The 25,266-nt window shown below is 34.3% G+C and overlaps 1 protein-coding gene across 1 annotated transcript; it reads right to left on the bottom strand.

Annotated features, from left to right (window-relative positions):
• Window positions 1-11,011: 11,011 nt before the first annotated feature.
• LOC149152917 (uncharacterized) lies at window positions 11,012-11,677 on the bottom strand. Its single transcript, XM_089443638.1, has one exon. It carries the CDS (start codon window positions 11,642-11,644, stop codon window positions 11,012-11,014), a length of 633 nt encoding a protein of 210 aa, XP_089299764.1. The 5' UTR covers window positions 11,645-11,677.
• Between the last annotated feature and the right edge of the window lie 13,589 nt (window positions 11,678-25,266).

A 25,266-nucleotide genomic window follows, 5' to 3' on the forward strand; every position in this document is an offset into this window, starting at 1 on the left:
CAAATCCCTATAGATGCTAACTTACAAAAAGAATAAATATACTTAATATATATATGAATAAATATATATATATATATATAATAACTATTTTTGAAAAAAAATTATTTTTTTTTAAATCCATTAATTTTTTAAAATTTCAATAATTTCCGTGTTTTTAAAATGAAATAATATTTCAATAAAAATTTTATATAGGTAATTTCCCATTAAATATGGAACTATAACTCCCACGAAAAATCCTATCATATTGGGATACAAACAACGTAAAACTCAGAAAGAAAAAAACAAAAAAACAAAAAACAAAAAACCTTATAGGAATTGGAATCATTATTTTTAATCCACCCCATTTTTAAAATTGTCTTTCTAATATGGGATAATCCCATCAATATGTAATGCTTCCATCAAATTTGGAGCTATAACTTAAAAAAAAACTTATTTTATTGGAAAAACGATTAGAAAATGATTGATTTTGATTATTTTCTGACTTTATTCATTTCTTAGTACACATTTAAAGATAAAAGTACGCGAATGCATGGCTTGTTGGTTGCGGCAGTCTGATGCCTCGCACCCCACCAACGTTCGATCTCAATATATTCGAGCCCTGCTTGCAGCATATATTTTCTTGTATATGGTTGTAATGTGAAAAAATCCTGATGTGATGGCTATATTTGCTTGTATGTGGTTGTAATGTGAAAAAGTCCTGATGTGATAGCTGTCATCTTGTTCTGACACATATAATGTAAAAAAACAAAGCCATAAATACTTCTTAAAATAACTCGCCCCTCCCATTTTAAAAATTAAAGATAAAATTTTAAATTCTCTTATATAATTTTTTTTTACAAATAATATACCAGACATATTCTCGACCAAACCCTTAAATCATTTATAATGTCTTGTTGTAATAACTTATTATTATTACCCTCGATGAGTGTGAGGGATGCTCCCAAACAATGGCTTGAACACGTGGATGTCTAGGGATGAGGTTTAACCTTTGTTGACTGATGGTCTTTGATATTTTTCTTTGTGATCATGAAAAGCAACGAGATAGTGTTGTATCTTTTAAAGATATTAGGTATCCATCGAGTTCTAGTTGGCCCAGTGTTGGTTTTTGCTTTTGGACCCCTTATCGATTAGTTCCTTCGTTTGGTTGTCTTGTGGGTTGTTAGTTTGCTCGTTTTATGTTTGTAGTTGGTTTGGGTTGCATTCACTAGTGTGGGGGTGTGGGGTTTTGTTCTTTGGCTATGTTTTCCAATAGTAGTTTTGATAACTATTTTTAGGTTTAGGTTTCTTTTAGGTCTTAACACAACTTTCATGTTCACTACTCCGAGTAGTTTTTAGTTTCACTTTAAGTATCTCTAAGATTTTTTTCACTTTTATTAGCAATCATCCTATTTTTATCAATATCTATTTATCTTGTTTCTGTACCTCATTTTCACATCCAATCCTAGGAGTCTAATAAATTGGGTGGTTTTCATAATTTGAAGGGGAATAGACCTTTTTATTAAAGTGTCTCTCAATGCTTGGAGGGTTGTAGGGCTAAAATGGGTGTTTTCCATAATTGGAAGGGGAATAGACCTTTTTATTAAGGTGTCTCTCAATGCTCCAAGGGTTGTAGGCTATCAAAAAAGCCAGACAAAGGTATATATAATCACCTCCCATGATTCCTAAATAGTTATTGGTAAACCAATTAATTTTGTTACGCATATTCACCTAACATACTTTTACCAATTAAACTATGACAAGGATTGGGTGGATGATATAGAGTTTTAAAGTTCATGAATAGAAAGGTGTTCTATGCTACGGAGTTTTACTCACTAGCTAAAACTTTTGTTGATGAGGTGGCGGAAGAGTAAAGACAATGTCTTTTAGTAGGTTGAATGTTTGAGGAACCTCGAGGCTAAATTCATTATTCTCTGCAAGGTGTTTTTTTCGTCTCAATTCTAAAGTTTATGGTATTATTGTTGGAAAATATGAAGGAGTGGAGTTCAAGGGTCTTACTATATAGGATGAGAAGGATGGGCAATAACTTTGCTTCAAGGAGGATCAAAAATCTTTTCTTGCTTACTCTCATAACCATAATGTTCATGTTCACATTTTTATATATATGGTTAGCTAATTGTGTTGAGAGAGGCTTGATGTGTAGCTATAATGTAAGGAATTATGTAAACATTTTTACATGTAGGCTCAATATAATGAATATATATTAATAAGTAAATGATTTGTAAACATTTACATATGAGTTAAATTAAATAATAATAAAAGGTTAAAAGTAATGTAAATCCTGGTATGGGTATGGGTATGGGTATGGGTATGGGTATGAGTATGGGTATGGGGTAGATGTTATAGTATCCTTAAAAAGTTAAAAATAATAAAATTTAATTTGTTATATTGTAATTTTGCATTTTTTATAATAAAATATATCACATTAAAATATATAACATATAAATAGTACATTAAAATATATAACATATAAATAGTAGCTATGAATTAAGATTCATTTTACCTTATAGATTAAAATAATTATTTTGTAGCTACATTTAAATTAAATTAATAAATGCAAAAAATATTTAATACATACAATATAACAATATTTTTAACGAGGGATATTCACGCCCACTTTACCATAGATACTATTTATTTGTAGATAGGATTTGTTATAATACCGTGGGTCAATACCATGGCTCATCAATACCACATGCCCAAAACCATCTTTCATTTCACTATAGAAATATATTTAAAATATTTTTCTTCAATTTACTTTTATAACATTCTTTTAATTAAATCTAAAACCAAAAAATATTATAATTATTTTTTACATATATCTGAACTCCTTATCACATTAAAATATACTATTCTAGATCCATCTTAAATCATAAGGTATCAAATCTCATTTGATTTCTCTCTTCGTGCATGGTAGATCTAGATTTCCTCCTTTAAATTGGCTATATTCCACATGAATAATATGGGTCAATACCATCCCAGATGCGGGTGTACGTAGGGGTTGATCTTATGGTAGGGGAACAGAACGACAAGTGGCATAGCCACATGGCCACCCGTAAACCCGCACACAAAGCCATAAAACCGTCTCGCAACATCAATAAATGCCATTTAATTCAGAACTCAAATCAACTCGCCAACGCCAACCTACCTCGGCTCTACATCATGAAACCCTCAAGTAATATATGATCCACCTCCTTTGTTTCTACTCCTATGCCTCTAAGTTGCAATTGCCCCTTGTCTGGAGTGGAGCCAAGTTCATGAACAGCAAGGAGCAGGCAATGCAACATTCTCTGCTGCATCGATTTCGGACAGGGCGACCATTACACTCAAAGCCTTATTTGCAACATGACTTTCAATTATACGCCTTCTGAGCCTTCTGAGCCTTCCGAACCCCACTCAGTGCCGACCTCACACAATCATTCTTTTCATCCACACGCCATCATGCCCTAGTTGCGCCATCGAATGCCCAGCAGAAGGGGTAGCAGCAGAGACAGACTGCCCCGTTCTCCGCCTTCAACAATTTCAGACTCTTCTTCCCCCATGGAAAATTATGTCTTAGGTCGTTATCCAGAAACTCGCAGCGGTAGAGGCCGCTTAAGCACTACCCACTCCCTCCCTTCGCAAACTACCATTCCAGTTACTGACATCCCCTCCAGCTCTGGGCATCCTAACCATTCAGCCCAATTCATCTACCATTGCTCTCTGAACCGACCTCTCATCAAGGCAACCATCACAGTCACCTTCCAAGAGGAGCCATCTAGTGATGAAGGACACCCCACTAGCACAATGGAGAAGAGGGATAATGTTCAGGGTAAAACCATTGTGGCGGAGCAAAATCAAGAACCTCAGGCGAAGGATCACACGGGTGCGCTACAGAATGACGAGGATAGCCTTGACGCCTACAGGTGTTTCATCATCGAAGAACACCCGTTAGCACCGCATGACACATAATTCTCCACGCGTCTTCGATTTTCAAGTTCACGGCAATCAAGTTTATGGTTTATTTTTTGATTTTTTGAGCAAAATCGTTAGCCTTGAAAATGAAGTGAATAGAATTTTGCTACATGATTCAACTGCTAGTTTCCCCTATTTTGGATTGGATTGGTTTCCCACTTCTCGGCAGTCTTAACCTTGGCACTGAACTACAGAGGCCAAAGCCTCCTTGTATTATTCTGTTACAGTAATGGATATTAGACTTATTTAGAAAAAGAAAATATGGGTCAATATTAGGGTTTCTTATAAACTTGGAGCTCAAAAACCTTATTATTTTAGTTTATAATTATTTGAAAATGTTTACATAACATAACATCAGATCACGTCACATAATCTTACAACATCTCTTCCATACTCTGCTAAAACTTAGGCCCAATAAATAGTAGCTATAAATTAATATTCATTTTACTATATAAATTAAAATAATAATTTTGTAATCATATTTAAATTTCAATAATAAGTATATAAAAACGTAATACTTACAATATAACGAGATTTTTAACCATGAATATTCACCCCCACTTTACCATAGATATCATTGAGTTAAGAAACACTCTTCAACCCAGCAAAAAAGATATGTAATTTCTTGTTATTTTGAATTCAGGCTTCTATGATCCATAATGTGTTTGACAAAAAAAAAAAGTTTGGTAAAAATCATACAGGGGAAAATTTTGTCGACCCATTTCTAACCAACTAGTGCGGTTCATCCTCACGAAGAGAATCAAATTATCTAAACATTTTGACTTAGTCAAATTATATTAAAAAAAAATATTAATATTAATTATTAATTAAAATTTTTTTGACTAAATAAAATTATATAAAAATAAAAATTTACTTCAAAATAAATAAAAATATAAAATAATAATTATTATTAATAATATCATTTTTCCGTAGACGAAAAACAAAAGCTAAATATGCTTAGGGGTTGAGTTATACAAACAACAATCCACCTAAATACAAAAAATTACAAAAATAACTATGATTGGAACCTCATTCATAGTTATTCAACCAGTTTTGAAAACAAAAGGCTCAAAACTCTGCCGTCCCTTATTTATTGCAAAGGATTATGCTGCAATTCAAACAATTTGAGCAAATTGATTTGTTCAAGTGTTAAGATAATCGAACCCAATCACTGAAACAATAGCAAACAAAGAAACACATGGATCCTTGGAATTGGATAATAGGGCGATATATAAATTTCCCTTGCCATGAAAATAATGGGCAATAGCCAAGGGAATAATTCAAACGATAAAGGTAGTTGGTGGTTCCACACGAAATCACATGAAGGAAATTATTTATATGATCAAATGCGATATCACATGAGCACGCACCGGAGCTTCCAAAGAAGGATTGGAGGCTCAAATTAATGCCACGATCACAAATTATAATCCTCATGTCAAGGTACTTATAACATTTGGCAGTCAACTCGATCCGCTAGCTCACACAGGTGGCAGTAGAATTTAATACTCCAAGGTGGGAACTAGAATATCAATGTGAGAAGGGCCTCGGCCTTGTTTCTACATTCAATTTTCGTAGAATGGAATTACTTGCACTGCCCCTCTATATCAATATATATCCCATGCTCTACGCAATCCAAATATGGATTCGAAAATATTGCGATTAATGGTGTCAGGATGTCGGATCAAAGTCACACTCGGCCATAACAAGTGTGATGATGCCAATATCCACGCCTACAATGAATTATTAACAGTGGGAGAGTCGGATTTCTTGGTGCATTTCTCCTTCGAGGATGTGTGTCAGTAGTTTGAACTTTGAAGTGCTCACGTCCATGTGCTACGAATTGGCTTTATAAGAGCAAGGCCAAATAGACTTGTCATGGCGGACCCTGAGCCATCCAATTACTTGAATGAATAGGAGAATCCAATTACTGGAATGAATAGGAGAAATCGAATCAGCTCTTGGACAGGTTTTTATAAGTAATGGAGGGTATGTTGAATGCTCTGCAATAGAGGAATGCAACTCAGGAAAATGAAATTAAAAATTATCGATTGTTAATGGGCATGAAATTTGCACTACTGCAAAGCAAAATGGAGAAGTTCTAAATTGAAGTGAGAATAGAGTTGGTTACAATGGGTGTTAGACTCCCATAGCATGAAGATAATTTCACTAGTGAAGCTCAGTTTGTGCTTGAGGAGGATGCAACCATTGAACAACGAGCATGAAAAAGAAAAAGACCAAGAGAATCCACGAGGTAGGAACCGCGACCAAGGCTGATTACCGAACTCCAAGGGATAACACAGTAGACAGGATTATTAGCTGCTAGACCTTTTTATTATGTTTCAAAATCCTTTGACTTTATGTACGTATATTTTGTATATTTTGTTGTTAGGAGTTTTTTTAGCAAAGTTTACAAAAGGCACTTGTTTAGAATATCTAGCAAGAAGTGCCATATGCTTGGGTTAGAATTTTTTCGTGCTTCTGAATATAGCAGTAGTGTGGAATATGGGGAACTATGTAAATAGCAGTAGTGTGGAATATGCGAAACTATGTAACAGTTCAGTTTAGACATTTTTATTAATATCAATTATTATATTTTTTTAAATAAAAAATATTAATAATTAAATTAGCCTAAATTTATTTAATTTTTAATTTATCAATTTATTTAACTTTTGATTTATCAATCTATTTAACTTTGGATCAAATTTCTCAAGTACAAATTTTTTCTCAATTTTACACTCAAAAAAGAGGTTTGCACCTAGAGATTGGTCCATCTTGAAACTTATAGATCTAAAATTAGATGGATCTAAGCTAATCTTTTACTAATCCTTTTGCATCTCTAAACACTCATAGGCCAAAAAACATTTCATGTTATGTGAAACTTTTTTAATTATATTGATTATCTTAATATACAGGTTTGGTTATATATGTATAGTCTAACTAATACACGAAATTAGCTTTTCCAGAGTGTTTTTTTGTTAACTTTAACAAAAATCTAGAAAAGTTTTTTAAGAACTTGAATTTAAGTTATTTAATCTATAGAATTTGACTTCCCTACTTTCAATTATATTGTCCAATTGTCGATAAAAAGACTATACTCGTGGAGTGCCTTTTCATTAAACCCATTCAAAATCAATCTAAATCCAAATGGGAAAAATTATTTAATATATTTGCTAAATATATATACATTTGAAAAGACAAGTCATAAAATTCTTAAACATGAAAATTCTTAATATGTATATAATCTTTGTTACAATGTCATGGGCCAATACTATGTTTTATCAATATTAAATGCCCAAAAAACCACAACTCGTTTCATATGACGCTTGTTCATATGACATTTTTTTTAATTAATATATTTAATTAAAAAGAGAAAAAATGTATACTACTTAGGAAATAAATCTTAGCTTTTCATTAGTGTATGCTACTAAAAATATTCTAGAATATTATGTGGATCTATCTTAACCCTAGATCTACCAAGTTTTCACTCTAAAATAGGTTTACATAGAATCGAGATTTGATTCCTCTTGGCCGTTGGTAGATTCAAAGTTAAGATGGATCTAGGCTACTTTAATTTCCTCATTTAAATAGATTATATTACACATGAATACCATGGGTCAATACTACGAGTTGTCAATACCATAGGCATTTTTATTTTTATTTTTATTTTATTTTTATATAGATATTTTTTTTGTTATTTTGTTATTTTTTATTTTATTTTGGCCAATTTAAAATGTTTACATTTTTTTTTTTTCTCAGTAAGACTACTCTAGGAAATTATATTATATACAGAGAGAAATTACATGCAGTGAAACAAGTTTTCCAAGGCCAGCGATGGCACTGTGGTATTGCAGCTGACAGTTGCTTGCATTGTGCGCTGGATGCCCCAAAACCTTATCAAAAAGTCATTGTTTAACTTTGACATTGCCCACGCAGGGGCTGAGACTCAAAAACACTACCCACGCAGGGGCGACCCTGTATATTAGCAGACTTCCATAATAAACTAGGTGACATAATTGAAAACAGAGCAGGACCTATATAAAGATTACCAGACCCATTCATAATAAGCGACCAAGACAGAGGACCGCAAAACAGGACCAAGCGACCAAGACAGAAGACTACAAAACAGGACCTGAAAGGAGGGAGGATGATGGTGCTATTCTTCTGGCTCCAATTCTTCCGGGTCCATCTCCACGACCGGGTACCCAAAGCCTTCGAAGGGGTCTTCCTGGACCTCTTTCGCTCCCGCTCTGGACGACGACGCCTCCTGCGTCTGAGTTTGGATGGGCGCCTTCCCTTTTGCATCAACTGCTTGATCCTCGACCTTGTCCAACAGATTCGCAGAGGGTAATTATCTGCTGCTTGCTCCATCGAGGTCCTCCTCTGCGTCTCTGGCAAAGAGGATTGAAATATGGGCATTAAGATTGCCCAGCTTAAATACTGCTGTGCCAAATGCCGGAAGCGTAGGCTGCCCTGGCGGTCCCTCATTCGGGGCGGAGGTGTCCATGAACTGAGATACTTGCAGGTGGGGAATTCCAACTCTACGAAAACAGTAGCAACAACAACAGTGGTGATGCCCTTCTGCCGCTGCGGGAGGGCGAGAAGGTGCCCCACGACCAGGCCCTCTTCGACATGGTTGTCTTTCTCTTGTTCTTGCCATATGAACAGAGAAACTGCCCAGAATGTCCGCTTCACGGATCCAATTCCCAATCTCCAGAGTCTCCAGAGGGCAGAGAATGTTCCGGCTCGTCTGCACCTGAAACTGGTCTTGCCAAGAATGTCGCTGCAACATCCTTGCTCCAGCCTTAAAATCCATGGCCCTCTCTTGGAACCTGAGCGCCATGAATGCGCTCTTCTCTCACCTTCTGCCAACATTAATTTTCATTAAGACCTGGAGCAGGGGCTCCCTCATTTATTCCCCCGGCATGATGTGCCTCGTCCCTCCACGGGCTGGCTCGTGGCAGCTCTCGCTGGCCATGTGGCCTTGCCATGCTTTCAGTACTTTCACCCGCATCCGGGTAATTTAAAATGTTTACATTACATTACATTAATATTCTTATTTAACTTTATTTTTATTTAATTTTTATGTAATTTGACTTAATCAAATGTTAAACATTATTGAGTTGGGGAGTCCTCTTGGTGATATAATTAAAACTCTATAATCCCTCTTCCAAAATAAACATATTTATTAAGATTACTAATAAATGTTAAGCATTATTGAGTTGGAGAGTCCTCTTGGTGATATAATTAAAACTCTATAATCCCTCTTCCAAAATAAACATATTTATTAAGATTACTAATAAATATTAACCTTATAGATTTCTCAAAATTGAAATTTTTATAAAATATTTAAATAACATCTACTCATAAAAATTTTTACACCTATATTAATTTTACACCTTGATAATCAAATTAAAATTTTAAAAACCCTAATCCAAAATAACCCTACATAAAAACTTATTAACATAATTATACAACCATGGCAGTGACAACTTTTAATCCTCCACTTGAAGATAATGCAGTGCCACCTGTGCCACTGGATAGACATGCGGCCGTATACAACATCATATAGAGGCGGTTAAATTCTCACCCGTAGCGAGATATCTTATCCTTTGTGATTATGTACGCCCCTCTCCAAAACATAATGGCTGCCAATCATTCCGTCGCATTTCACTTGCTTATTCCCATTTTTAATCGGCTCTGTAACTCGATTATCGCCATGCTTAGCCCCTTTTCCACCTTTGGGTAGCGTTTAGCTATGTGCCATGCCATTTTTCTTCTCGTTGTTCATGCACTGCATGGTTGGCCCTGTTGTGGGAGTTCGTTGGCTCTAGAGGCATCGATAGCCATTGCCCTACTTTTGGTGCAAAGCTCCCTAATTCCAGCGGAATTCTTCTGGTTCGTCTGCGGATCGAACTATCCAACATTTGCAGTCCTCTGGTTCCGCCTGTTTTCTAGATGATCGTGCCTGATTACAATTTGCAGCCTCCCCTGAGAGCCCAGATCTCCCTTGCGGCCGAGCACTCTGTTCCTCTAGGTTTTTCGGTCGATTTCCATTTCTAAGTCCAAATTTGAATGACTCTGCTGAATGCTTTTTGTAATACCAAACCATAGAATCTTTGTTCAAGGTCAGGCATGTATGCGTGCTGGCAAAATCAATTTTGTATTAGCATTTTTGTTAGTATGTCTAGATGAGAAGCAAACACTGTAATATCAAATTTTTATACATGTGTTATTGGTATCACGGTATTCCTTAAAGAAAACTCGTAACGTTCAGTCAATACTCGTGTTATTGGTATCATGGTATTCCTTAAAGGAATCTCGTAACGTTCAGTCAATACTCATGTACTCTTTAAAGAAACATATAATTATAAAATAGTATTATGATTTTTAATTTTTATATTGTAAAGATGTAGAAAGTAAATAAAACTCAGCAAACAATCGCTCTTGACAATGTTCCTTTTAGTATTTATTATATAGACATGGAAAAGTTAAACGGCGCTTAAATATTTCGTAAAATTAAATGCAACTTAGATAACATTTTTGCCTTTTTAGAAATATTTTTAACTTGTAATCATATATAGCATCACTATGTATGAAACAAGATTACAGGTCATTGAATAATTTGGTGTGGCAATCATGACACGTCATTGAATAATTTGGTGTGGCAATCATGACGTATATAGTTTAAATTACAATCCAGTGGGATAAGAGTGAGCAGGTACAACCAATCAAAGCTTGTGGCTGGCTTATCAAGTCAAAGTTCACGAGAACCTCTTTAAAAGGGATGCTTTCACCTACTCCCACTAACTTACTCTTATAGATTTTGAAATACAAGTGTTGGCATTAAAAAAATAAAAAAACATAAAATGTTTAATGGAGCACCCCAATCCAATTGCGTATGTACCAAACCATACGAGAAGACGATATTTTCTAAAACTTGAGTTATAGTAAGAATTCTCCACGACTTGTTACAATCATACCCGCAACATAACAGAGTGGGTGAGTGATGGATGGTAGGGAATCATCAGTCTGCAGGGACCCACTACACAGTTCGATCAGATCACTGACAGGGGAATAGCTGTAGCTCTAACCCTGGAGGCGCTTCTACGTCGTCCTCCTCCTCCTTGTTTACATCGTCCACGTGACCTTGCGAACATTCAGTGGGCGTAACCCCATCCAGGAAACTTCTCGTTTTAAAAGGGCCGTTACCCTTTTGAACGGTTTCTTCTGCTTCATTATACTTTTCTGTAGCTGCAGCACCACTTAAATCTGTTTGTGCAGACCGGGAATTACATATATTGAAGTCCTCGCATTGGAATGAGGGTTTCCAGGGCGATGTACTGCTCTGACCAGCATCTGACGAGCCTTGTGGCTGCTGCATGAGGGGCGGGGCCGTCAACATCTGATCTACCTCCACGGCATTAATACCTCCTCCTGCGCTTATACTACTACCAATGAAATTCACGCTCTTTCTTTTCAATAGTTTCTTTGTTTCTTCGATTCTGTCTAACAAAGCCATAAATTCCTCCACATCATCTTCATTGTCCAAAGTTGTCCGGGGGCGTTTGAACCTCTCGTTTTCTTCCTCCTCTTCTTCTTCTGTTTTAGTTTGTGACGCTTCCTCTGATTGGTTTGGAAAGCATGCTGCTGATTCGAGCGGCATCCATTTCGAAACCTCAGAATTCATGTCCATACTTGTAAATCCTTTCTTTTAATAATCTTCTTCCCTTATTCAAAACACCACAATACGTTAATCAATCTAAGCAATCAACAAAATACGATCTATATATTTAAGCAAAGAGACATGGATCTTTCATAATTTAGATCGTACCAGAGTATTGCTGCAACTAATTCGATTTTAAAGGCAAATGGAAATTGCAAATGTGCTTGTGGTTGTCAAACGTCTCGCTTCTATTTATAGAGAAAAGGGTTGAACAAAGAAATGAAAAAGTAAACTAGCCTTACACCGCCGCGGATTTGGATTTTTTCCCGTTATCGTCCATCAATCGCTGTATGTATTTGTATAAGGAACATCGGAAAAAATTGAATAATGAGGGAAATTGAACATTTGTTGAACATTTGTTGGAGTAACGAAAAGTAAAATTAAAGAAACGACTTCTTGCATCCTGCGATAACTTTCAGTCGCACCTAATTCTCTGGCTGGGCTTAACATCTTAAGCTTCCGTCATCTAATTGACGTCAGCTGCCGACACCTTTGATTAGGTCGTCCCTGTGGATGTGATTTCAAATACATATTTTGTGACATGATAAACGGGGCCGAGAGATCCTAAATACTTTGAGAAGATGTATTTAAAATGCTTTCTATAATAAAATGGTGAAACAAATATAATAAGATGGTTATAAGAGCAAGCAGGACTGCCATTTATTCCTAAACTTGTGAAGACAGCAGAATTTTGCATAAAAATAATGAAAAATGTAAAATGATTTCTGCTATATATATTTGAATTTGAATTTGAATTATATATTAATGCAGGGAAAATCTATGGAAGGGTATGATTCATGAATGGTAGGAAAATTTTTAGAAAAAGGTGAACAACATTTTTATTTAGGAAATGTAAATATAAAATATTTAAATTTAGTTTAATTTTCAGGAAAAAATGTTTATATGGGTGAAGTTTAATTTTTCCTCTAAAAAATTATATTAATATGTTATAATCATAACCAGTATAGAGTCATCTTAATCACCAATAAATCAAATTTCTTGAGGTAAAAAGAGACCACTTATAATTTTTTCTGATTTATATTGCATTTTTTAGTATATAAAATAGATCAAAATATAATCTCCATAAAATAATGAGGCTGATTAAGTTATTTTAATTAATAAAAGAATTAATTTTTCGTTTCTTTTATTATTATTATTATTATTATTATTATTATTATTATTATTATTATTATTATTATTATTATCATCTCTAGATAGATAGATAGATAGATAGATAGATAGAATGAATTCAGTTAAAATAATTGAAAACAAAAGAAAAACTAATTTTCTTATTATTGAGCTTGTTTAAACCTTGTTTAATTTATAGATATGATTTATAGAATTTTAATTTAATTATTAATGATTATTAAATAGATGGTAGAGATTTAATTTTGAGGGAATATTCTAAAATATTTTTAGAAATAGTGACAAATTAAAGATTAATAATATTCATATATATAGATAGATATATAGATAGATAGATATAATTTAGTTAAAATAATTGAAAACAAAGAAAAACTAATTTTCTTATTATTGAGCTTGTTTAAACCTTGTTTAATTAATAGATATGCTTTATACAATTTTAACTTAATTATTAATAATTATTAAATAGATGTAAGAGATTTAATTTTGAGGGAATATTCTAAAATATTTTTAGAAATAGTGACAAATTAAAGATTAATAATATTCTCAAATGTAGTTATGCCTTTTCTATCATTTTAATTCAATTAATTAATTAAAAAAGTGTCATAAGAGTATGAATTATGATTCTTTGGGCACATAATATTAATAAGTTATAGTGTTGAACATGATATTGCAATAAAATTTATATAATTAAAAATGTTGTTACATAATTTTCTAGAATATATATCTATATATATCTATATATATATATATATATATATATATATATATATATATAAATAAATAAATAAATAAATAAATATAATTCATATATTATTGTTTTTATTATTAATAATAATAATTCCAAATATAATTATAATTTAGTTTAAATTTTATGATTTTTTAAAGTAATCTGAAATGTAGTATAAAAGAAGTGCTTTGATGTTTATTTTTTTTACTAATCAATTAATTCAAATCACAGTGTAAAGAAATGTATAATTTCTTAAATAATTGAGTTAGCCTATAAAGTGTTAAAAAATGTATTAATAATAAAAAATATATATTTTAATTAAATTAAACGTATTAATAATAAAAAGTATATATTTTAATTAAATTAATGGTATATGGTTGAGATTTAAAAATAACTTTAATTTGTGTGTTTTTAATATAAAGTTAATGCACTTATATAAAATCAATAACAGTTCTCTTTTAATTGTAAACTTAATCTACATTAATAAAATTAAGTAATTAATTCAAATTACTTAAGACATATTTTCATTTTTCTTAAAATTAATGAAAAAAACAATAAATTGTACTTAATTTTTCTTATCATACATATGGAAATAAAATGAATTTACACCGTTTTTATTATCATGATATATCTGGAATCAATAATCTAAATGCTGAAATGGCAAAAACCTTTTAAAATCCGCACTGTGTTATATTCATAAGCATGATCAGATGGAATCATGCACATTTATATACACAGGCAGAGAATATAACCAACTTGTGGATAATCTCTCGTAGAAAAAGCTTCGAAGAACAGTGGGAGAACAATGGAGGGCAATGTACTAAGCGCTGTGGAGATTCCATTCCCTAGCTAATTGTACATTTATATTCTGATCCTAATGGAGGGCAATGTACTAAGCGCTGTGGAGTTCCCATTCCCTGGCTAATTGTACATTTATATTCTGATACTTTTCGTATAATTTGTCTCATAATTTGTTATGTAACATGTAAGCAAAACAGAAACTTGCTGGTGAAATGGTTTTCTCAATGTTTCACAAAGTAATAGGGATGATATTGTTTAACGGATGATATTGTTTCTTTTTAAGGGCAATATGATGGATGTATTTGTCTAGTTTCCATCTCTTATATCTGCTACTAGATGTATGCAGATCTTTTATGTCTATGTACTCTATATGTATATCTGTTTATTTGGTCACTTGGGTAAGGTTTGTGTAGTCACGCAACCCAGATGATTTTCTATAATGATTCGGATACATAAAATTAAATTAATATAATGTACATGATCTTTCTGATAATTCAAATATCGCTTTTTCGTACTAAAAAAACATGACAAGATGGAAAATGAAGCCATGATGATTTTCTACGGTCAGCATTCTCGTGTCACGTAAATACCAATTGCATCGTAGAGTATGGTGCCCTTGAATGCCATTAGGCCCTGTGGTGGGGATTCCGTATGATCGAAAGGCATGGGAGGTATGAAGAAAATCAGCGGCGAACAAAGCGGCAATGTTGAATAAATGGACGCGTGGGGCATAACTAAGCTTACGTTGTTGATTGAAACAGAACGGGACTCCTTGAAAGAGGTGGGACACGATTCAGGCTGAGAAAGAGACAGTGAGCAAAATCCAAGGTCCTGAACCTGCCACCGATCGATCTGGCTGCAAATACAGTATGGTAGGACGGGATTAACGGAGGAAATGTGAGCTCTAGTGATCCTTCCAACCTACTTGAGAAAGTCACCGGATAATAGAATTGATTTGCACGTTTTATCTTGAATGAGATAACTGGTAAAACACACATGCAATGATCAAGCAAGTACCAATCCTCTTTTAGTTGCTTATATTCCCAATTAGTAGGAAATAGCAAAAGCTCATATTCCGAAAACTTCATATTCGATGAGTGACTGGCATCTGACATAAAAAAAATAAAAAATTAAATGACGACCTCAAGGTTTCTTTACATAGGTTATAAAATTATTTTTTGGTATTGAATTTGTAATAAAGGATTTTCTTCCTACTATATTTATTACTCATTGTCTTAATACATTTTTTTATCTTAAAAAAAAACATTATCATTATTTCATACATTTATCTTCATTTAAAAAATATTATTATTTTTTTAAGTTAGTAAAAGGAATGTTATCATTTTCCTAAAATAAAGTCTCAATATCATTGAGCTCATGTCTATGTTATTATTATTATATGGATGCATTTTTCATTTATCAAAATTATAGTTTAATATAATTTGCATGCATTTTTATATTTGGACATAGATTTAGGGGCATAAATTATGGCCAAAGGTAATTCATTTTCTAACTTGGGATAGACTATTTTCTAAAGGCTGTGAAGGATCATCATTGTTCTTTCTATGCCACAAACTATCACTATTCCTTCATGCCACAAACTATCAAAAAACAAGTGAGTACTTATTCAACCTCGCTAACGCATTGCTTAACAACACTTTTTTGCCAAAAAAACCAAAGACCCATACAACATCACCAATACATTATCTTCTTGAGGATCGTTTCCTTTTTCCAACCGCAACACTCTTTTGCCAAAAACCCAAAGACCCATAGAACATCAACAATCCTTTATCTTCTTGGAGATCCTTTCCTTTTTCCAACCCCATTCTCCATAGGGATTGGATCCTTATAAGTTTCTTATTGTGTATATTTTAGAAATAGATCTTCCAGAACTCCAAGAGTATCATCTTGATTTGACTAGTGGCGGAATGATACATTTAGCCACTGGGCCCTACTAATTTGGCTAGGGGTAAAAGGCCTAGGGGCAGATCTTCTCTCATGGGGTCATATTGATTTGACTATGGGAGAATGATAATTCACCCATGGGAGCATGCTTATTTGGCTAGAGGTGAATGGCCCATGACGCTCACTTTGTGCTCTCGGATGGAGTAATCTATATTTTATAGAGCAAGTTTCAATTGTTTATTGATTGGGGCTTTTCACCCAATAGGGGTAAACAATTCTAGTCTAATGTTGAGTTATGATGTAGGCTCCATTAGTGAAAAGGTTTATTGTGATAAGAAACCAACTTTATGGGTCTCTACTCAACCTTAGAGCTCTATATAAATAGAAAACATGCGAGAGGAAAAAACAACCTAGCTGTTGGCATTATGAGACAAGTGTTGTCCTTGATGGCAAATCACACAGATGATAAATTATAGTGCAGCAAAGTTATTTTCAAGTTCACGCACTTTCATGCAGAGAAAAGTTTCTTTCATGTAGAGAAAAGTTCACACACTTTCATGCAGAGAAAAGTTTCTTTCATGTAGAGAAAAGTTCACGCACTTTCATGAAGATAAAAGTTTCTTTCATGTAGAGAAAAGTTCACGCACTTTCATGAAGATAAAAGTTTCTTTCATGTAGAGAAAGGTTCACACACTTTCATGTAGAGAAAAGTTTCTTTCATGTAGAGAAAAGTTCACGCACTTTCATGCAGAGAAAAGTTCCCTTCATGCAAGAGAAAAGTTCACGCACTTTCATGATTGGTTCATGGTATTAGTCCGACAGTTTTTGATCCTATGGTTTTGGTCCGTGGTATTGCATCCAAAACTGTTGATCTCACGCACTTTCATGGTTGGTTCATGGTATTAGTCCGACAGTTTTTTATCCTATGGTTTTGGTCCATGGTATTGCATCCAAAAGTGTTTATCCCAAGTATTGGGTCCGTGGTATTGTGTTATTATGGTTTTGGACCATGGTATTGTGAAAGGCCTAAGACTATAAAAGAGGAAGGAGATCATTTGGCAAAGCATCATCTAAATTATTGAATATCTGATAAAGTGCTAAACTGGAATACTGTGATTGGGTTATGGTGCAGATCTGGATCTGAGCTAAAGAGGGATCTCAACGGTTGATGGAGAACAAGATCTAAGGATAGATCGGGATCAAATGGTTTGAATTGAACTATCTCTATATAGTTGATTATGCTTATTCTAGATCTGTATACTGACGCTTGTAATAATCTGAACTGGGTATAACTTAAGTTTGAAATCGCGGCAAGTTCATGATTGAATATTTATAGATCTGTACACGGTTGGCTTTGGTGAAAGCACGTATGTATGCAGGTTTGGTTCATTGTAGTAGCGTATACCATTTGAGCCATGATGTTTAAAGTTACAGGTGGTTTAGGTTGTTGATGTGTTCTGATGACTTTTTAATGGTGTCAGTATTCTACATATTCAGTTTGATTGATTGTGTTGATGGATGAGATCTAATACGGGATCAGGATCATAATGACTCATATTTATGTGATCTAATGGACTAGATCTGATTGCTGACACACATATTATCCTTGTATATGTATTGATCTGTTGATTGGGTGATTCAGAAGATTGATTGATTATATGCTTCAATGATATTTATGGGTCCAGTATGAAAATTGGATGAAACGTGGCCTTTCAGATTATGTGTTGTGCTTCAAGTGTATCCAGTCTGAAAATGTACGAAACGTGGTACCCGGAGGAGAGAAGATTGTAGGCCGGTGCCTACGTACTATTATCTTAGCTAGTACAAGAGCTACAGGGGTGGTAGCTCCCTTCCAGTAGCAGTTGGAAACTTTGGAGCATTGTAGTAGGTAGCAACCCGCGTACTAGTAAATGGATTGGCTAGTACAAGAACTATGGGGGTTGTAGCTCTCTGCTGGTAGAAGCCTACATACTGGTATAAGACTGCACCAGTACAGAAATATTGTAAAATATTTTTTTATTAAGAAGAAGATTGAGATGACTTGCAACAGGTGGTTTTCTCCCACATTGGGTTTCCACCTTATATCATGGTGTTCATGTGTGTGGCTTATGTGTGATGATCTGTTCTATTTTACTACACCTGTTTACTATTAATATGGTTGATAATGTTCTAATTCACTCATTAAGGATCAACTAACTGAATCATAAGAAGTTGTGGAAGTAGCATATATGAATCTGAATATGGAAATGAAAAAGTTTTATTGATGTGATAATACTGATTCACCCCCCCCCCCCTCTCAGTATTATTTCCAACAATTGGTATCAGAGCGGGTTCTTTGGTAGAATCTTGATCACTTGAAGGAGATCTGTGGAACAATGGGAAAGAAGCTTAAGAAGAAAATGCCTAAGAAGAAGAAGACATCTCAGAAGAACTATGACAGTGGGAGAATCGATTGGGGATTATGTAGAAGCACTTCAGATTCAGAATCAGATTCAGAATCACTTCAGAATGAAGATGAACAAGATCTATGAAGTATGAATTTTTTATCCTCTGGTGATATGGTATCTATCCATTTGGAAAAGATGAAAGTGATAGCGAAACAACTGAATTTGCTCTTATGGGTGAACAAGAAAGATATCAAATAGAGGCAGAATTTAAAAGGCTGACAGACAAAATTAGAGATCAAGAAGATCTATTGAACATAAAGGCTGGTGCCTTCAAAGAAGTTGTTACCAGACTAAAGGCTCAACAAGAGGAAGGAAGCAAGGTAAGGAAGTTATTCAAGGACAAATATCAAAAGTTGCAGGATGAAGTAACATCTCTAAGAAATGAAGTCAATGAAAAGAACACAACAATCAAGAAACTCAGAGATAGATCTAGTTATTATGAAAGTCTTTAAGCTACGACCCTCTCACTAAAGGAAGATCTTGAAGAATCAAAGAAGCAGAATAAATATCTACTCCTAACTATTGAAAAACATGAAAACGAAGTCATCAGCTTAAAATCTCAGCTAGAATGTGCCTTCAGAATTCGTCAAATGTAGTAGGATATGAATGAAGAACAAGAAAAAGAGATTCTCAAACTAAGGCAACAAATGGAAGAAGGAAGAAAATCTGAAGAAATTTTGAAGAAGAAATGTCTGGAAAAGGAAGAACAACTTCAGGTTGAGGTAAATATCTTGAAAGGTAAATTAGAAGAAAAAGATAAGATTTTACGATTTCAAGATAGTATTAAAGTCTTGGATGATATTCTTAATAGTCAAAGGTCTCCTTCTATCAAAACTGGTCTTGGTTTTCATGAATCTATTGATGGTGAATCTAGTTCACAAAGTAAGACAAGGGACTCTACTGCAAAATCTGAAATGCTCAATAAGGAGATGAAAGGTCAATCTCATCATCAACCAAGGAAAGAAATTCTTCAAAGAAAATCTTTTACTGCTCTTATGAATAATGTTGAATTTTATGTATGTCATAATCTTGGACATGTTGCAACCAGATGTAGATGAAGAAGGGTTCAAGACCATCATGTAGAAAGATCATCACATTCAAGGTACTTTAATGGATATTGCTTTGCTTGCAATATGTTTGGTCACAGAATTGTTAATTGCTATAGAAGAAATATGAGACATGTAAGATGTTACACATGTAACAAGCTTGGACATATAGCTAAGGAATGCAAGAACAAAGTATGGGCACCATAGCAAAAGGAGAAAACATCATCATCACACTTGAAGATGTGGAAGAAGAAAGAACTACAGTCAAAAAGAGGCGGCACAGAACAACATATAGACATAACAGAATCAGAGGGAGCTGTAAGTGTAAAACTTCAGTGGCCTAAATCTCATACACAAGTTTCTTAAAGAGAAGTTGCGTATATGATTGTTTGAGGAAAGGCAGTAGGGACAGGTTCAGGAAAAGGATCAGTTATGATTTGGTTTATTATTTGCGTTGTTTGATAATGGTTACAATTTGTTGATGATGAGACTTGATGGTTAGAAGTGTTTTGTTTCCAACTTGATAATGATGATGTCTTGATATTTCTTGCTGATATGCATGATTAGATCTGACAGTAAACAAAATGGCACAGGTTTAGGGGGAGCATATGCTTTTAATGCATTGTTGGCATTATGGTTAATAGTCCTTGGTGATGATGCTTATATGGATAAATGATTCATCTTGCTATGATATATTCTTGGGGTTACATAGTCGATATTTATATCAGATTTGTGGTTGATTCTCTAATGGTGCTTACATGGTGATCTTCATAAGGATAAGAAGAAGTACATAGCTTGAATTCACATCTTCTTCACTTGATGATGAGTCGCTCATATGTTGTTGTCGTCATATGCATAAAGATCATATATTACAGTTATGATGCAGGATTCCTATTGTTCTTGGAACATATATGGATGAGGATTGTTGGCTGGATAAATGGACGATTATTCAAAGTTGCATTGTTGGAGACATGGTGATGATGATAGGTTGTTTTGTACATATGTTGATTGATGCAGATATTCCCAATTGATGATACTTGGTTCGTGCAGATCTGGATGGCTATGGTGTTTCTCACATATGATAGAATGTGAATGATTCTGTATATACAAAATTATGTTCAAAAGGATGAGTTGATACAGACATACCTTGATGATTCATGCACTAATACAAGTTGTTGGTCTAGTTGCTGTTGACAGATGCTATGGAGCAGATCATACAGTGTTGTTGCTGATGTTTATCATGATCTTATTTAGGTGTTTGGTCTTTGTTATAAATGTCATTTATATCATTCGATGTAAAGGTCATATCAAGACTCATGATGTAATAGTGTGTCTCTATCTATTGTAGTCATTTGATGAGATCTCTTCAGGTCATGTAACGACCTATGTTGGTTTCCCCACTATGCCAGGGATGAATGATGTTATTCTCTTATGTTATCATATGTAAACTTTTGGTATATCACCATTGTGATGGGAGATAGATCTATGTATGAGTCTTTGGTGATAGGAAGGTCATTTATGATGTATAGAGTAATGTTCTTCTTGTAGAACATATTTTTGCAAACCTTGCTTACAGTCACGGGGAGCATGAACAGTATATTTCAGCAGAGCAGAGATTTCAGCATGGACAGATTGGTGCACCATGGCATATACAAAGGGGGAGCTCATTCAGAGATTTCAGCAGGTACTCAGGGGGAGTATGGACAGCAAAGGAAGAGAATATCTTGGTCCGCCCATTGCCCTTGATGTCAAAGGGGGAGAGTGATTTGGTATTGTTTCCATCAAGTCCAAAGGGGGAGATTGTTGGCATTCTGATGCATGTGTGCTACTTCATGGCAACCAACTCGTAGAAGATCAACTCACTTATATATATCTAGATGAATCTACGGAAGAGATATCAGATGTGACAAAATGCATGGGATGCCGGACAAGTCAAAGGAATCAGATGATAGTTCTCAGTATGACAAGTTAGCTTTGCCATCAAGTCCAAAGGGGGAGATTGTTGGCATTATGAGACAAGTGTTGTCCTTGATGGAAAATCACACAGATGATAAATTATAGTACAACAAAGTTATTTTCAAGTTCACGCACTTTCATGCAAAGAAAAGTTTCTTTCATGTAAAGAAAAGTTCACGCACTCTCATGCAGAGAAAAGTTTCTTTCATGTAGAGAAACGTTCACACACATTCATGCAGAGAAAATTTTCTTTCATGTAGAGAAAAGTTCACGCACTTTCATGAAGATAAAAGTTTCTTTCATGTAGAGAAAAGTTCACGCACTTTCATGAAGATAAAAGTTTTTTTCATGTAGAGAAAAGTTCACGCACTTTCATGAAGATAAAATTTTCTTTCATGTACAGAAAAGTTCACGCACTTTCATGCAGAGAAAAGTTTCTTTCATGTAGAGAAACGTTCACGCACTTTCATGCAGAGAAAAGTTCATGCACTTTCATGTAGAGAAAAGTTCACGCACTTTCATGCAGAGAAAAGTTCCCTTCATGCAAGAGAATAGTTCATGCACTTTCATGATTGGTTCATGGTATTAGTCCGACAGTTGTTGATCCTATGGTTTTGGTCCGTGGTATTGCATCCAAAATTGTTGATCTCACGCACTTTCATGGTTGGTTAATGGTATTAGTCCGACAGTTTTTGATCCTATGGTTTTGGTCCGTGGTATTGCATCCAAAAGTGGTGATCCCAAGTATTGGGTCTGTGGTATTGTGTTATTATGGTTTTGGACCATGGTATTGTGAAAGGCCTAAGACTATAAAAGAGGAAGGAGATCATTTGGCAAAGCATCATCTGAATTATTGAATATCTGATAAAGTGTTAGATCTGGATCTGAGCTAAAGAGGGATCTCACCGGTTGATGGAGAACAAGATCTAATGATAGATCAGGATCAAATGGTTTGAAATGAACTATCTCTATATAGTTGACTATGCTTATTCTAGATCTGTATACTGACACTTGTAGTGATCTGAACGGCGTATAACTTAAGTTTGAAATTACTGCAAGTCATGATTGAATATTTTTAGATCTGTACATGGGTTGGCTTTGGTGAAAGCGCATATCTACGCAGGTTTGGTTCTTTGTAGTAGCGTATACCATTTGAGCTATGATGTTTAAAGTTACAGGTGGTTCAGGTTGTTGATGTGTTCTGATGACTGTTTAATGGTGTCAGTATTCTACATATTCAGTTTGATTGATTGTGTTGATGGATGAGATCTAATAATGGATCAGGATCATAATGACTCATATTTATGTGATCTAATGGACTAGAACTGATTGCTGACACACATATTATCCTTGTATATGTATTGATCTGGTGATTGGGTGATTCAGAAGATTGATGGATTATGTGCTTCAATGATATTTATGGGTCCAGTATGAAAATTGGATGAAACGTGGCCTTTTAGATTATGTGTTGTGCTTCAGCTGTATCCAGTCTGAAAATATATGAAATGTGGTACCTGGAGGAGAGAACATTGTAGGCCGACACCTATGTACTTGTATCTTAGCTATTACAAGAGCTATAGGGGTGGTAGCTCCCTTCCAGTAACAGTTGAAAGCTTTGGAGCATTGTAGCAGGTAGCAGCCTGCGTACTAGTAAATGCATCAGCTAGTACAAGAACTATGGGGGTTGTAGCTCTCTGCAGGTAGAAGCCTGCGTACTGGTATAAGACTGCACTAGTACATAAATATTGTAAAAGGTTCTTCTTATTAAGAAGAATATTGAGATGACTTGCAGTAGGTGGTTTTCTCCCACATTTGGTTTCCACCTTATATCATGGTGTTCATTTGTGTGGCTTATGTGTGATGATCTGTTCTATTTTATTGGACTTGTTTACTTTTAATATGGTTGATAATTTTCTAATGCACTCATTAACGATCAACTAACTGAATCATAAGAAGTTGTGGAAGTAGCATATATGAATCTGAATATGGAAATGAAAAAGTTTTATTGATGTGATAATACTCATTCACCCCCCCTCCTCTCAGTGTTATTTCCAACACTAGCAAGCTCACTCAATTTTTACTAGTGGAGGAGAAATTTGCCCAAAGAGAAAATTAGTTGCTGTAGAGCATATATTCTATCTCACTCTTCTTTTGGCAGCACATGTGAGAAGGAAGAGTTGATTAATCAATGCATTAACTGAAGTTGCTCGAGCTGTCTTTGAAAACATTTGACTAAGAAGTTGACCAATTGTTTGACTAAGATTTTGGAGGCCACATGTGTAGGTTTGGCCACATCATTGTCCCTAGACTTGACATAAGGATATGATTGCAATTTGATTAGTCATTGGACCACACGAGCAGGTTGACCACGGATCGTAGGGCCGAGTTTGACTAAGCTGGGTTGATTGTAGAGTTTTACTATTTGAGTAGTTTTGACTCCTGATTTTCTAAGTGTTTTTACCAATGTTGACTTGATGTTGTTTGACCAGGTTTGACTGGTATTTCGACTTTCATATTGGCATAGATTTGTAGACAAATATCTTATCTGTAAACCTTGTTGAAGTAAAATTTATCCTCAAGAAAAATTGTTGGTCTTTCTCCCAAGGTTGGGTTTCCTAGGTGAAAATATATTATGTCTATTTTTCATGGCTGTCTCTCTATTATCTTTAATGTTTTTGTTGCAAATTAATGCTGAAATTTTATGAGTATAATTATTCAATAATAGTAGTGGCATAGAAATTGTTGTTTAAGAATCAGTAGGAAGAAATTATCATGTCAAAAATTGTGTTCTATTGTACTTGCCTTAGAATTTTAATAGAAATGTTCTAGTTATTCATAAATTATTCCTCTTAAATGGGTCATGATCTATTTGAGGGAAAATCAAAATTTCATATCCATGACTGGGAAATCTACGCACACTAGTTAAGCAAAATGCATTATTTTTTAAGACGGGAATAATATGTTCACTATTTAAGGATCACATGGCTATTTTTTCTTGTCCATGAACGATAATTCTATATTTCATTTAATGTAAGGGATTGCATTGGAAAAGGAGGAATCTCTTGGTAATGTTGTGTGTTCATGCATGCTTGTTGTGCCCTCCACAAGGATTGCAAACATCACAAGCCCAATTTAAATAATCACTTCATTGGGCATCTTCAAAAAAAATACCAATCCTCCAAAGATGTATGATAAATACTAAAATACTCAAGAGGGAGACCATTAACTTGTAATACACCTTGGTGACAAATTTTCTCAAAAGCTCAATGTGCATTCACTAATGGATATTCTAGATACACAATCATGTAGGATCATAGAAAAGTTAGATGATAATTTTGAGCCTCGCCCTATGATACATTTTCATTGGTCTAATAGGGTACCTAAAGTTATTAATGTCGAAAAGATAAGAGAAATATACTAAATACAACCGAACATCACAAACTTCATGCTATGAACTCAGACCATAATCTACTCCATAAATTCCACATATATGTTTCTTTTATTGTTACTGGTGTTTTCATATCAATAGCACCTCCTTTCCCCCATCAAGGATAATTTCCTCTA

Source organism: Pinus tabuliformis, chromosome 9 (genome assembly GCF_031772625.1).
Source record: "Pinus tabuliformis cultivar Carrire ecotype Pingquan chromosome 9, CPIR1, whole genome shotgun sequence".
Taxonomy (NCBI): domain Eukaryota; kingdom Viridiplantae; phylum Streptophyta; class Pinopsida; order Pinales; family Pinaceae; genus Pinus; species Pinus tabuliformis.